This window comes from Hyla sarda, chromosome 6, assembly GCF_029499605.1.
Source record: "Hyla sarda isolate aHylSar1 chromosome 6, aHylSar1.hap1, whole genome shotgun sequence".
NCBI lineage: Eukaryota > Metazoa > Chordata > Amphibia > Anura > Hylidae > Hyla > Hyla sarda.
The window spans coordinates 85,801,755-85,814,785 of record NC_079194.1 but is presented as its reverse complement, the minus strand read 5'-3'; the positions used below and the strand labels follow the sequence as shown (position 1 = coordinate 85,814,785).

Below are 13,031 nucleotides of genomic sequence, written 5' to 3'. Positions count from 1 at the left end.
ATTTCTTTTTTGGATTTCTCTTACAGCCCCTAAAAAGTACTGGAAGGATTAAGAGTTTTTAATAGAAGTGATTTACAAATCTGTTTAACTTTCTGGCACCAGTTGAGTTAGGAAAAAAAAGTTTGCCACGGTAGTACCCCTTTAAGTTCACTCACCCCAAAGACCCCACAGGAAGTGCACAGGCTGTCTGGTACACATGTTCTTGAGAATTAGATAAGTATTCTAAAGACGAAAGACTAAGGCTCAGGACAAATGATCAAGGACTGACAAGTAGATGACTCCATGGATAACACATACAGACCTAACTCGCAGTGCAAAGGACGTATGTAGGTATAGCGTGTACATAGTGTCTGTGCTATAGGTTTCGGTGGGAACATTCAGCTGTTGAGCTAGATGCAGCCATACAGTGTATCAATCCAAGAAAACCCATTATTGTAAAAGAAGAAATGTCCCTTGGTTTTACTGTGCAGACTAAACACACTGCATTCAGACAAGGACTCACACAGAAACCGCATTTATATCAGCAGTACTAGGTCACTTCTTGGTCATTATAGAACTATTATAACTACTTAAAGTACGGCCATAGGAGGTACAGAGCTGCTGTTGAGTGACTATCCTGAGGACAGGCCAATCATTTTTGAGGCCCAGATAACTCGGAGCAACACTGCAGATAGGGTTAACATACACTACAAGTAAACTCTGTACAGCCTCCATGTTGTATGGAGCCGTAATATGGTCTATGGCAGTGGTCTTCAACCTGCGGACCTCCAGATATTGCAAAACTACAACTCCCAGCATGCCCGGACAGCCGTTGGCTGTCCGGGCATGCTGGGAGTTGTAGTTTTGCAACATCTGGAGGTCCGCAGGTTGGAGACCACTGGTCTAAGGGGACCTGCTGTATACATGTATGCATCCAATCTTATGTGGATTCTGTATGAATGTGACAGATATACAGACTCTGCATTGAACGTGCCAGAAGCTTATAACAAATTTGTTATAAAAGAATTGTGTAGAGGGAAGAGTCTCCATACAGAGGAATCATACAAGGGTGCACTAAAAGTTTTTGGCTCTGTAGAAGGGGGCAGAAAGGACCTCAGGCACCACATATTTGAAAATCCTCAGCGTTTCCAAAAATCAGCTTAGACAAAGTTTACGCCAAATGCTTTGATATAGGTATGACAAAATCTTAAGTAGCCGGGAAACGTCCTGTCCTACTGATATAAATGCAGTTTTCACACAGACCAGGTTACCTTCAATACGATCTCAAATGTAAACATACTAGTGAAGACATAATCTGCATATCCTAGCACCTGGGGGTACAGAAGATTCATAGGTTATCACACATATCACATCAAGCATTAATACTTTAACATTATTTACCTTTAAGAAGATTTCAACTGTAAAGATTCCTGTGAAAGCATAGTCAAAGTAACCAAGAATCTGCAAGGTACAAGAGGACAGTGAGAAAGCTGCAGACTCAGAGGGGAGGGTGAGCCTATATGGGCATTGGGTCAGACGGGTCACTGAGTCTATGGGATGGTACAGGGTCTAGAAAGAAGATCCATCCTTGTCAATAAGGGTGTGCCTACAGGTGGTGCAGAGACAGCTGCTGCACCCGAGACCTGGTGTATTTAAAGGGGTACTCCGGTGGAAAACTTTTTTCTTTTTTTTTTTTTTAAAGAGTACCTCTCATCAAAAAAAACTTTTGATATATTATAGATTAATGTAGGCAGAATAACTTTACAATTGCATGTTATTAAAAAATATGCTTCTTTCTATTTAATTTTCCACTTTGAAGAAGTGACCACTAGGGGTCTCCCTACCAGTCCTGGCAGCAAGCATTTCAGACTCATGCTGGAGTCCTAAACACTACAAGCTGCCAGTCTGCTTTGTTCACAAAGGAGAACACTCAGAGCTGCCAGCCTGCTTTGTTCACAGCCTGTTTGGCTGTGAACAAAGCAGGCTGGCAGCTCTGAGTGTTTAGGACTCCAGCATGAGTCAGAAATGCTTGCTGACAGGACTGATCGGGAAAAATACAATAGAAAGAAGCATAGTTTTCATTAACATGCTATTGGAAAGTTATTCAACATTCATTAATCTAAAATATATCAAAAGTTTATTTGATGAGAGGTACCCTTTAAATCAACTGGTGCCAGAAAGTTAACCCCTTAAGGACCAAGCATTTTTCTGTTTTTGCACTTTTGTTTTTTCCTCCTTACTTTTTAAAAATCATAACCCTTTCAATTTTGCACCTAAAAATCCATATGATGGCTTATTTTTTGCACCACCAATTCTACTTTGTAATGACATCAGTCATTTTACACAAAAATGTACGGCGGAACGGAGAAAAAAATCATTGTGCGACAAAATTGAAGAAAAAACACAATTTTGTAAATTTTGGGGGCTTCTGCTTCTAAGCTGTACATTTTTCGGTAAAAATGACACCTTATCTTTATTCTGTAGGTCCATATGGTTAAAATGATACCCTACTTATATCGGTTTGATTTTGTTGTACTTCTGGAAAAAATCATAACTACATGCACGAAAATGCATACATTTAAAATTGTCCTCTTCTGACCCCTATAACTTTTTTATTTTTCCGCGTACAGGGTGGTTTGAGGGCTAATTTTTTGCGCCGTGATCTAACGTTTTAATCGGTACCATTTTTATTTTGATCAGACTTCTTGATCGCTTTTTATTCCTTTTTTTATGGTATGAAAAGTGACCAAAAATATGCTATTTTGAACTGCGTTCAAATTTTTTTCTGCGTGTACGCCATTGACCGTGCGGTTTAATTAATGATATATTTTTATAGTTCGGACATTTATCGGCGATACCACATATGTGTATTTTTATTATGGTTACATATTTTTAATATGGAATTTGGGAAAAGGGGGGTGATTTAAACTTTTAATAAGGAAGGGGTTAATGTGTGTGTTTTTAAACTGTTTTTTTAACACTTTTAGTCCCCTTAGGGGACTTTTAGGAGGAATCATTAGATTCCTCATACAGATCAATGGGGTTACATAAAACCCCAATGATCTCTGTGCTCTGCGCTCGATTGATAAAGCCTGGCCCTGCCAGGCTGTATCATTCAGAGCCCCGGAGCTGCCGCAGCAGGGGAGGTAAGCCCTCAGGCTACCTCAGTAGTGGATCGCCCCACTGGACCACCAGAGACGGGATACAGGCACCTTTAGACGCCACTGTCAACTTTGACAGCGGCGATCTAAAGTTTTAATAGCCGCATGTCGGCTATTAACGCCGGCCCCCAGCTACAAGAATCAGTGGGGGCCGGCCGTTATGACGCGGGCTCGAGTCGGGAGCCCTCTTCATACCCCGGTAACGGCCATTGGACGAGCATAGACGTCCATGGTCGTTATCAGGTTAAACAGATTTGTAAATTACTTCTATTAAAAAATCTTAATGCTTCCAGTAATTATTAGTTGCTGAGTATTAGAGATGAAATTATTTTCTTTTTGGAACACAGAGCTCTCTGCTGACATCATGACCACAGTGCTCTCTGCTGACATCTCTGGCCATGATAGGAACTGTCCAGAGCAGCATATGTTTGCTATGGGGATTTTCTCTTACTCTGGACAGTTCTTAAAATGGACAGAGATGTCAGCAGAGAGCACTGTGCTCATGATGTCAGCAGAGAGCTCTGTGTTCCAAAAAGAAAATAATTTCCTCTATTACCAACTATTTTTTCTCACACGTATTTATCAATGTTTCGCACATGTCAGAAAAATTCTGTCGCATGACATTAAATTCTGTCGCACGGGAAAAAAGAAAGTGTCGCACAGGAAAAATAAAAGCAAATAAATAAAGCAAAGTAACTCTGCACCAGGACGTAACTTTGCATTCATGGTCGTTAATGGGTTAACAAACAAAAAGTAAAAAAGAAAAAAATTCCCAAAAAAATTCCAAAAAATATTTTTTTTAAATGTTATATAAAAAGCTACTAAGGGGACAAAGTAACAGGATTTTAAAAAACCCCACACTTTTTAACAGATTTCTCACACCTCAAGGCAGTCAGGTTTTCAAGTTCAGTATTTCACAACTTTTCTAGTGGGCTTTTAAATACATCTGTCGGGTTTTCAGGAAAATGTCGGGACACGCCCCTAATTATACAAACCCCGCCCCTTTAGTCGGGTTGAAAAAAATACTCCGAGTAATTAGAAAACAGTCAGGTTTTCACCAGTAAAATGTGTCGCACAAAGTGTTGCAGAGGACATGTGAAACAAATTGTGTTGCATAACCCGATAAAAAAAATCGGGATCATGTTAGTAAATCAGGGCCAATATTCAAAAGTGTGCAGGCTGCAAAATAGAATGACAGCAACATTTCATAATAAGATGTAAGGGAAAAATGTTTTTGCACTTTAATAGATACAATGCAACAAAATAAGTGCCTATTTTTTTAATATGCAACATGAGTTCAATGTAATTCTTCCTATTGACTGTAGATGTCACTGTCTCACCACATAGCAAGTTTAAAGGACAAGTATCGTGGAAAAAAATGTATCCCCTATCCAAAGGATAGGGATAAGTTTTAGATGGCGGGGGGGGGGGTCTGATTTCCTGTTTGGAGCCCCGCATCTCCTTCACAGCGACATGTCACGACCCCCGCAGGAAGCAGGGGCCACCACGCCCCTTCTATATAGCTCTAAAGGAAAGTCGAAGATTGCCGAACAGCTTTCACATAGAGCTATGTGGAGGGGGTGTGGCGGTCCCTGCTTCGGGCAGGAGTCATGACACGTCGCTGTGAAGGAGAGGCGGGGCTCCAAACAGAAGATTGCGGGGGGCCCCCCGTGATCTAAAACTTATCCCCTATCCTTTGGACACCCTGTATCCTATGCTTCCTTGTTTCTTTGTTCTTCATTTGTCTGGTAATTTTGGCTTGTGGGGTAGAGACGGATTGTATGTTTGGGGGGTGGGTACAGACGGGGTGAAGGGAGGAGTGGTTGGGTTGTGGGTTGTTTGTATGTTTGTTGTATTTTTTTTTGTGTGTTTAAACAAAAACTTTCATAGAAATTATCAGCTATAAAAAATAAATAAAAAAAAAGGGAGTAGTACAGTTAGGTAAAATGTATCCCCTATCCAATGTATAGGGGATAGGTCTCAGATTGTGGGGTGTGTGACCCCTTGAAATCTCCTGTCCAGTGCCCAAGTTCTCCCCATGCACAGAGTGTGTCGACCACCTCACGAAGCGGTGGTCGGTACGCACCCTTTAAGCCATCTGTATGGAAGAGCCAGAAATACACGAGTACAGCGCTTCGGCTCTCCCATAGAGATGCATGGGGGCCCGTGCCAACCCCCAATCTATGCACAAAGAGAGGTGGGGCACTGGGCAGGAGATCGCAGGGGTCTCAACAGTCAGACCCCCCATGATCTGACACTTATCCCCTCTCCTGTGGATAGGGGATACATTTTCCTAAACTGGATAACCCCTTTAAGCTACCGTATATACTCAAGTATAAGCCGACCCGAATTTAAGCCGAGGCCCCTAATTTCACCCCAAAAACCCAGGAAAAGTTATTGATTAGACTATAAGCCTAGGGTGTGAAATACATCATCCCCCCATGTCATCATCCCCTCCTGTCATCATCCAGACCCCCCGTCATTAACACCCACATCATCATCCCCCTGTCATTATCACCCCCGTAATCATCACCCTGTCATTTTCACCCCCGTCATCATCACCCCGTCATCTTCACCCCCGTCATCATCCCCCCCCCCCTTCATCATCACCGCCTGTCAATCCCTGCAGTGGTCTTCAACCAGCTGTCCGGGCATGCTGGGAGTTGTAGTTTTGAAACATCTGGAGGTCCGCAGGTTGAAGACCACTGCGGCCTTCGTCATCACCCAGACCCCCCTTTAGTTTTCTACTCACCTCCCCTCGGTTGGAAGGAAGGGTGAGCTGGTCAGGGCCATCTATGCTGCAGGGACCGTCCGGTGGGGAGGGTTAGCCGTTCGGGGCTGTCCATTTTCATCGGGAGGCCCTCTTCTCTGCTCCGTGCCAGCCCCGGACTAGTGGCGTTGCCTTGACGACGTCACACAGGGACGTTCATGCGCAGGGACGTCTGCTGAGCACGCACGTCCCTGTGTGTCGTCGTCAAGGCAACGTCACTAGGCCTGGGCCTGTCTGGAGAGGAGAAGAGGGCCTCCTGGTGAAAACGGACAGCCCCGAACGACTTACCTTCCCCACCGGACGGTCCCTGCAGCATAGATGGCCCGGACCAGCTCACCCTTCCTTCCCACCGAGGGGAGGTGAGTAGAAAACTAAAGGGGGGGTCTGGATGATGACAAAGGCCGCAGTGGTCTTCAACCTGCGGACCTCCAGATGTTTCAAAACTACAACTCCCAGCATGCCCGGACAGCCAACGGCTGTCCGGGCATGCTGGGAGTTGTAGTTTTGCAACATCTGAAGGTTCGCAGGTTGAAGACCACTGAGAAGGGATTGACAGGCGGAGAGTTCACTCAAGTATAAGCCGAGGGGGGTGTTTTCAGCATGAAAAATCGTGGTGAAAAACACGGCTTATACTCGAGTATATACGGTAACAAGGTGGCGTAGCTTTACAGATGAGAAAACTCTGCTAAAGTCAATACAGTAAGTTGCCTTTGATAATCTTTCCCATACAATTTCCATACATTGGTTTAGGTTACACAAAAAGAAGCCAACCTCAGGATTTAGGCATGCATGGGGTATTCATAAAGAGTGGTGTAGGTGAATGTATTTTTACACCATTAATTCAAATGGTGGAAACTGTGTACCTGCACCAGATTTAATACACGATGCAAGGGAAGTGATAAATATGGTGCTGATCACATTTCCACTCTGAATGGTGAGTTGACTTTTTGTGCAACTTTTTAACCTGTGTGACTTTCCCCAGCTGTAACGCCCTTTTTTCAGGTTTTCTCAGTAGGAGAGTTGGTCGGGTTTTTGATTTTTTTGGTGCACATTCTGGCGCAAATTCTGACACAGACAGAAATTGTGGTGCACATTCTGGCAGAGACCCAAATTCTGGCGCACAACAAAACAGGTCTGGTTTACAATGGTAAATCAGGGCCAATGTTGACATTTTACCCGTTAATGTAAGTGAAGGGGTATTTTATATTTCCCCCATGCAGTAAAAAAAAAAAAAAAAAAGACGTGGAATAATGAATGTGCAGTGGATTTTAAGATTTCAAAATGCCTAACCCTTTTTATCTTGAAGAGAGATAATCTGCAGCTTTTTCTACTCTTCCCATTCAGAACACATGCATGCTCATCTGAGCTGAGCATGCTCATGTATGGGAGGTAATTAGAGGGATAGCCAAGAGCAACCTCATCATCTTCCTTATAGTTTTCTGCCTCACTTGCTAAATTTGCTGAAAGAAATTGTTTTATTTCCAGGGTGTTTTGTATGAGGCTGTGCTCACATGTTACAGTTTCATTGGTACTCCGAAATCACAGGTAAAATGCTGCAGTACCGCAACTGTGTTGCAATGAAAGTGTAATGCTACTGCAATGTGTGAATAGTGAGGAAATATAAGAGACTAACAGTATTGATCATACTTACTATATTCCGGAAGGAATGGCTGCGGATGGGATCTTCAGCTGCCAGTGACGCACTGCTCAGCATGATAAACACTAGGATGAGGTTGGTGAAGATGTGATGGTTAATAAGTTTGTGACAGCCTACACGAATCCTGCACAGAAAAAAAACATATTATCAATGTAAACAGTAATATACATGTATATGTGAAATATGTATCTAATACCACTATGAGTCCTCTGGCTGGGCAGGGAGATTAGTTATGTTGTTTGATCACTGCACCTGGTCATCTAAGCTGCTGGTGTTGGAGTTCACCCACGTAAACTCATTAGATTCCTAAGTGGGTTGTGGTCAGTTTACAATGGGGGAGATTGATCAAAACCTGTGCAGAGGGAAACTTGACCAGTTGCCCATAGCAACCAATCAGATCGCTTCTTTCATTTTTTTTTTTTTTTTAAAGGTCTCTGAACAATGAAAGTAGTTTATTAGTTGATACGGGCAACTGATCAACTTTTCCTCTGCATAGGTTTTGATAAGTCTCCCCCATTATGTGCAGTTTTGATGCGTTTGGCATGAGGTGAAATAGATTTGCCCTATAATCACAACTGAGGTATTTAATAAAAATCTGAAGTTTTTAGGCTAATGAATTTTTGGCTGCTTCTGATGCAATTTTCCAAAAACATGGTAAAAAAATAAAAAATACTATGATTTTCTGTTCAGACAGAATACGGACTGATCAGCTAGCACTGGACCATCCTCCCAACACCAATGCATGGCAGGTGTATGGCAGCACCGAATTCAGGAACAAGGAAAGGAAAATGCCAGCGAGGTATTGCGGATCCCAGGTTTATTGAGTGGATAAAAACAGGAACGGTAAACAAAGGGTTACGCGTTTCAGGCGTGTAACAGAACGCCCTTAGTCAGTGATTTTCTGTAAAATATCACCTTTTTGCCATGATTTTGGGAAAATCAAAGCAAGAAAAAAAAAATTGCAGCAAGAAACACATTGGCCCTCATGTATTAAGAGTAGAATATTGTTATGTGGTCGGGTTTCTCTTCCAGAGTAATTTTTTCCTCTTTATTTACTAAGGTGTCGCACAAATAGGGTATTTTTTGCCGCATGGGTTGAATTTGGTCGCACAGCGCCCAAACACCAAACCCCGCAAAAAAACACGTCATATAAAATTATTAAAAATGGCATAGAGGAGGCCCTATTAACACATGGCAGTGTAAAATGAAATGCTAATTTTTTAAAGGGAAATGTTAGCAAAAAAAAAAAGATCTGTAATGGCCGCTGGAACAATTAAGCAACTTTCCCTACAAATCTTCTGCACTTTACAAGTGTTTGAAGTGACGGGTTTGCTGGAGGCAAAGCCTAATACTTTCTTGACGGGTTTCCTTAGTAAATGCCTTGTGTTTTTTTTAAAGTGTATGGAACACACCTATTTTTTAGGAAAAATGCCCCATTTCTCGGATTGCCAGAGAAAATGTAGGGTGGGTTGGGCGCATGTTTTTTTTTGGGGTGTGAATTTAGACCCACATGACGTGTGACAGAATTTGATCGCATAACACTAGGAAAAACCATCAGGAAGAGGTTAGTAAATAACCCCAAATGTGTGAACAATGATAAGATGTATTACTAATATATATATATATGTTATAGAGATAGCAGCAGTATACAGATAGAGCTGGAAGGGGAGGGGACTGTGAGCTAGCAGCTGGGATTTAATAGGTGATGATGTCATCCTGTAGTTCACAGGTTCACAGGAAGTCAGCTGACCCAGAACTGACCTCCTCTAACACATAATGCCATAATATCATTTTTTGTGGGCCAAACGCATGGCCATGACCAAGTTAGAGTAAATAAATGCATAGATGCAACTATGCTGGAATGAAACAAATGACTGGGTACGACCAGTGATGGGGAGTGTGCATGATATGGGCAAAAAAAACCAAAAAAAAACCTGGAGGTAGTCTTTGTGCTCAGGTTCCAATGACACTTGCCACCTGTGTTCTCACATTGTTTATGTACAATACAGATCCCTGATGGCAGTGCTGTTGGGCAGTGTAATACCACACCTGCAGCAATGCATTTCTTAGGGCTACAATGGGAGAACCAGCAATATGGTGCTTCCAAGTGACTTTGCTATTCCCTATATGCCTAACTTTTTACAATACCAACATCTCAATTTTTTTTTGTTGCAATGACCAAATACATTTTCATAAGTTTTTGCACAGAATGGTATGAACAGCATAAGATACAATTTACAGAAACAAATTGATACTGTGCATTGCTAGTGCAAGATAATAGTACGAGTACAATATATCTACAGTATATAGAATATTCATACTTACGGGTTAGTGTTACTGAAGATAAAAAAGGCGCTGCCTTCCGGAATCGGAATTATCTTTTCTTTCATATTTAGCTCAGACATCCGACGTGGACGAGGACCTGCTGGTACTTCTGGTTCCTCTTCCTCCTCCTCATCTACAGTACGAAAAATCATTAGTATTAGTAGACTTTACATACACGAAGCAAAGCAAATTCTCTGATGTTTACTTATCAAAATTATAATCAGCAAAAAAAAATGTTTAAAGACAATAAACTTTTTAACATAGAGCAGTGGTGTCAAGGTAAGCTACCTGGCTCTGGATGCTCCTTGTCTTCCTCTGCTTCTTCATCAACTGAAACCTAAAGAAGACAGGTGTTTATGACATAACATGATCAAAAATCTAAATTTTACTATTAAAATTTTTAATTCCCACTTTTTACTAGTATGAACTAACAAAGTTGAGGCTTCATAATAACTAGACATAACATAAGAAGACTATAACATAAGAACAGTTTATTACATGTATTAGCCATGTATGTTAAAGGGGTATTCCGCAATTTTTTATTTTTCTAAAACTGTAGCTGTCCTAAAGTTATACAGTATTTGAATGTTCCTTTACTAATGTACTTTACTTAAAGGAGTACTTTTTTCCTGGTTTTGTCCCCTGTTGCAGTTTTCTCACTGTCTTCAGGTACCACTCTATGGGTCGGATGCTGAGCGCCCGGTCCACAGAGTGTAAGGAGGTGAGGAGGGATGTATAGCATCACTACTCACCTCCCCTGGCCGTATAGCATACAGGGGAGCATAGTGTACCCGTGTATACTATACAGGACTCTCTGCTTCTATTGCCCCTTTGTGCGGTATACTGAATATACAGCTATCTATAGATAGCTGTATATAGTGTATACAGAAGCAGACGTCCACTTACCTCCCTTGCTCCTGTCCCGGCCAGGTCCATGTAGCTTCGCCCCCTAGGGATGACATCATTAGGGGGCGGAGCTACAGACGGGAACCAGGCTGGTAAGGGTGTGAGGCTCTGTTCACATTGTCCGATTTGTATAATGTGAACAGACCCTTCTGGTTAACTGGATTTTTTTCCCTTTTAATAAAATGGTTAATGAGGGCTGTGGGGGAGTGTTTTTTTAAATAAAATAATTTTTCCAATGTGTCATCTTTTTTTTTTATTGAATTTTCAGGCTTAGTAGTGGAAGCGGTCTAATAGACGGAATCCATTAATAAGCCGGGGCTTAGCCTTAGCCAAAAAAAAACAGCTAACCCCCAATTATTACCCCGGTACCCACCACCACAGGGGTGCCGGGAAGAGCCGGTACCAACAGGCCCAGAAACGGCTCTCCCCAGCGGACAGCGCCAAAAATGTACTAACCAATATTTTGTGGAGTTTTTTTCCTTCTCATTTCAGATCCGTTTATTCAGAGGATTATGGCGTTTTTTTAAATTATTATTTATTTATTTATAAAAAAAAAAAAAAAAACACATAGGGTTCCCCATCTTTTTATTTTTAACCAGATACCAACCAAGCAGCAAAACAGCCTGATGTTACCAGGGTGGGCGAGGACGATTGTTACTGGCCCTCCCCAGCCTAAATAACGCCAGCCTGTTACCGCCTAGGCCCAGGAGCGCACAGAAAACGCCAATATTTTCCCGAAGAAAAAAAAAGCCAAAGTCTCAACAACAGGTCGTTTTTTTAAAAAACTGCCAAGGAGCCCAAAAACACCAAAATTATTAAAAAAAATACCAAACTGAAAAACACCAAGTGGATATGGCATTTTGCAGTTAACTATTGACTTGCAGCTAACATCTGGCCACAGCGTTTTTTCACACAAAAAAATGCCATGCGGCAGAATGTTCATTTTTATTGGCGTTTTTGCAAAAAAAAAAAAGTGGAAACCTAGCCTTAGAGATGCAAGGCTTGAAATGCAAAACTGTGCACATTTTTTACACCAGAATTCTGCCGCAGTTTAAGCCAACTAATAGTTGGTCTAAACTTATACTAAATAGTGGCTGTGAAGACTAGCCATGCATCAACTTCTCTGCTAAGATTCAGTCACATGGTACGTGACACAGCTAGGGGAGGGGAGGTTCATGGGTTTTTCTCAGTTGGAAGCTGATCAGATTACCTCACGCAGATGTACCTGGATAGAAGAATAAATAGTTACCCAGGAATAGACAAACATTTTTATTCCAAAAGCAGCACCACACCTGCCCTGAGGTTGTGGGTGGTATTACAACTTTGCTTCATTTAATTCAATGGAACTGAGCTGCAATACCACACACAACCGGGGGACAGGGGTGGTGCATTTTTTTCAAATTTTTTTTTTTTTTAAAGAAATCAGGCCTATTTTTCTAATCTTGGATAACCCCACTAACTCTAATCTTTTCCAGATGTGTTACTGATGCAGGTCTCACTGTTGTGTGAGTCTCCATAGACAGCAATGCATATCTGAGTGAATTCCGCCAAAAGAATTAACTTCCTTTGGAGGAGTCTGGAATTTGAATTCAGTGTAGGGTGCAGCAGAATTTCATTAAAAACAATGGGAGGCTGCTGCTTTAGAATCTCCTAGCAGAATTTCTCTGCTCAGAAATATGAACCCAGCCTCACACTTCTGTGTACAATAAATCTCTTTATGTGGATACCTGTTGACCCATAACACGTGAGTGCCAGACTTGAGCTTAATTCTGAACATGGGTACCAAAAGACACAGTGCCAAAAGACACTGGATGCTCAATCCCCCCCCCCCCTTCTCAGTATGCCCAACAATCATGGCATGAAAGAGCAGAAATGTCACAAAATTTGTGATGCTTTGATGCCATGCACTATACTTTTTAAAAAATTGGGTCCAGACATTTGTTAATTTTGTATGGCAGAAAACTAGTGTACAACCCATGTCCCGTCCCATCCCCCCCAACAGCACTCATTTTTTTCTCTAAACCCCAGCCAGTGTCGTCAGTCATGTAACAGTTTTTCATAAGGGACTTTATTCCTCAGGGTCAAACTTTCTCTAAAAAGTTTTTCTTTTTCCAGCATCCGCCAGTTACAGGTCATCACCTTTGCCTCAATCGCTTTTTTCCGATTATTATCCCCTTTTTCTCCATCCTTGTTCTCCAGACTTTCTTTCCTAGAATTGAAAGCAGAGCATATA

The 13,031-nt window shown here is 41.8% G+C and overlaps 1 protein-coding gene across 17 annotated transcripts in view; it reads right to left on the bottom strand.

Moving 5' to 3' along the window:
• Window positions 1-13,031, bottom strand: part of CACNA1D (calcium voltage-gated channel subunit alpha1 D) — a 453,220-nt gene that overhangs the window by 103,048 nt on the left and 337,141 nt on the right. For 13 of the 17 annotated variants that reach the window (XM_056524370.1, XM_056524364.1, XM_056524368.1 and 10 more), the window contains exons 17-21: window positions 12,938-13,007; window positions 10,181-10,229; window positions 9,893-10,025; window positions 7,562-7,691; window positions 1,381-1,440 (exon numbers count right to left, since the gene is read on the bottom strand). In XM_056524370.1, the coding sequence (XP_056380345.1) occupies window positions 1,381-1,440; window positions 7,562-7,691; window positions 9,893-10,025; window positions 10,181-10,229; window positions 12,938-13,007 (442 nt within the window). Of the gene's footprint in view, window positions 1-1,250; window positions 1,311-1,380; window positions 1,441-7,561; window positions 7,692-9,892; window positions 10,026-10,180; window positions 10,230-12,937; window positions 13,008-13,031 lie in introns of all 17 variants that reach the window. The other 4 variants (XM_056524367.1, XM_056524359.1, XM_056524366.1 and 1 more) reach the window with 1 other exon arrangement.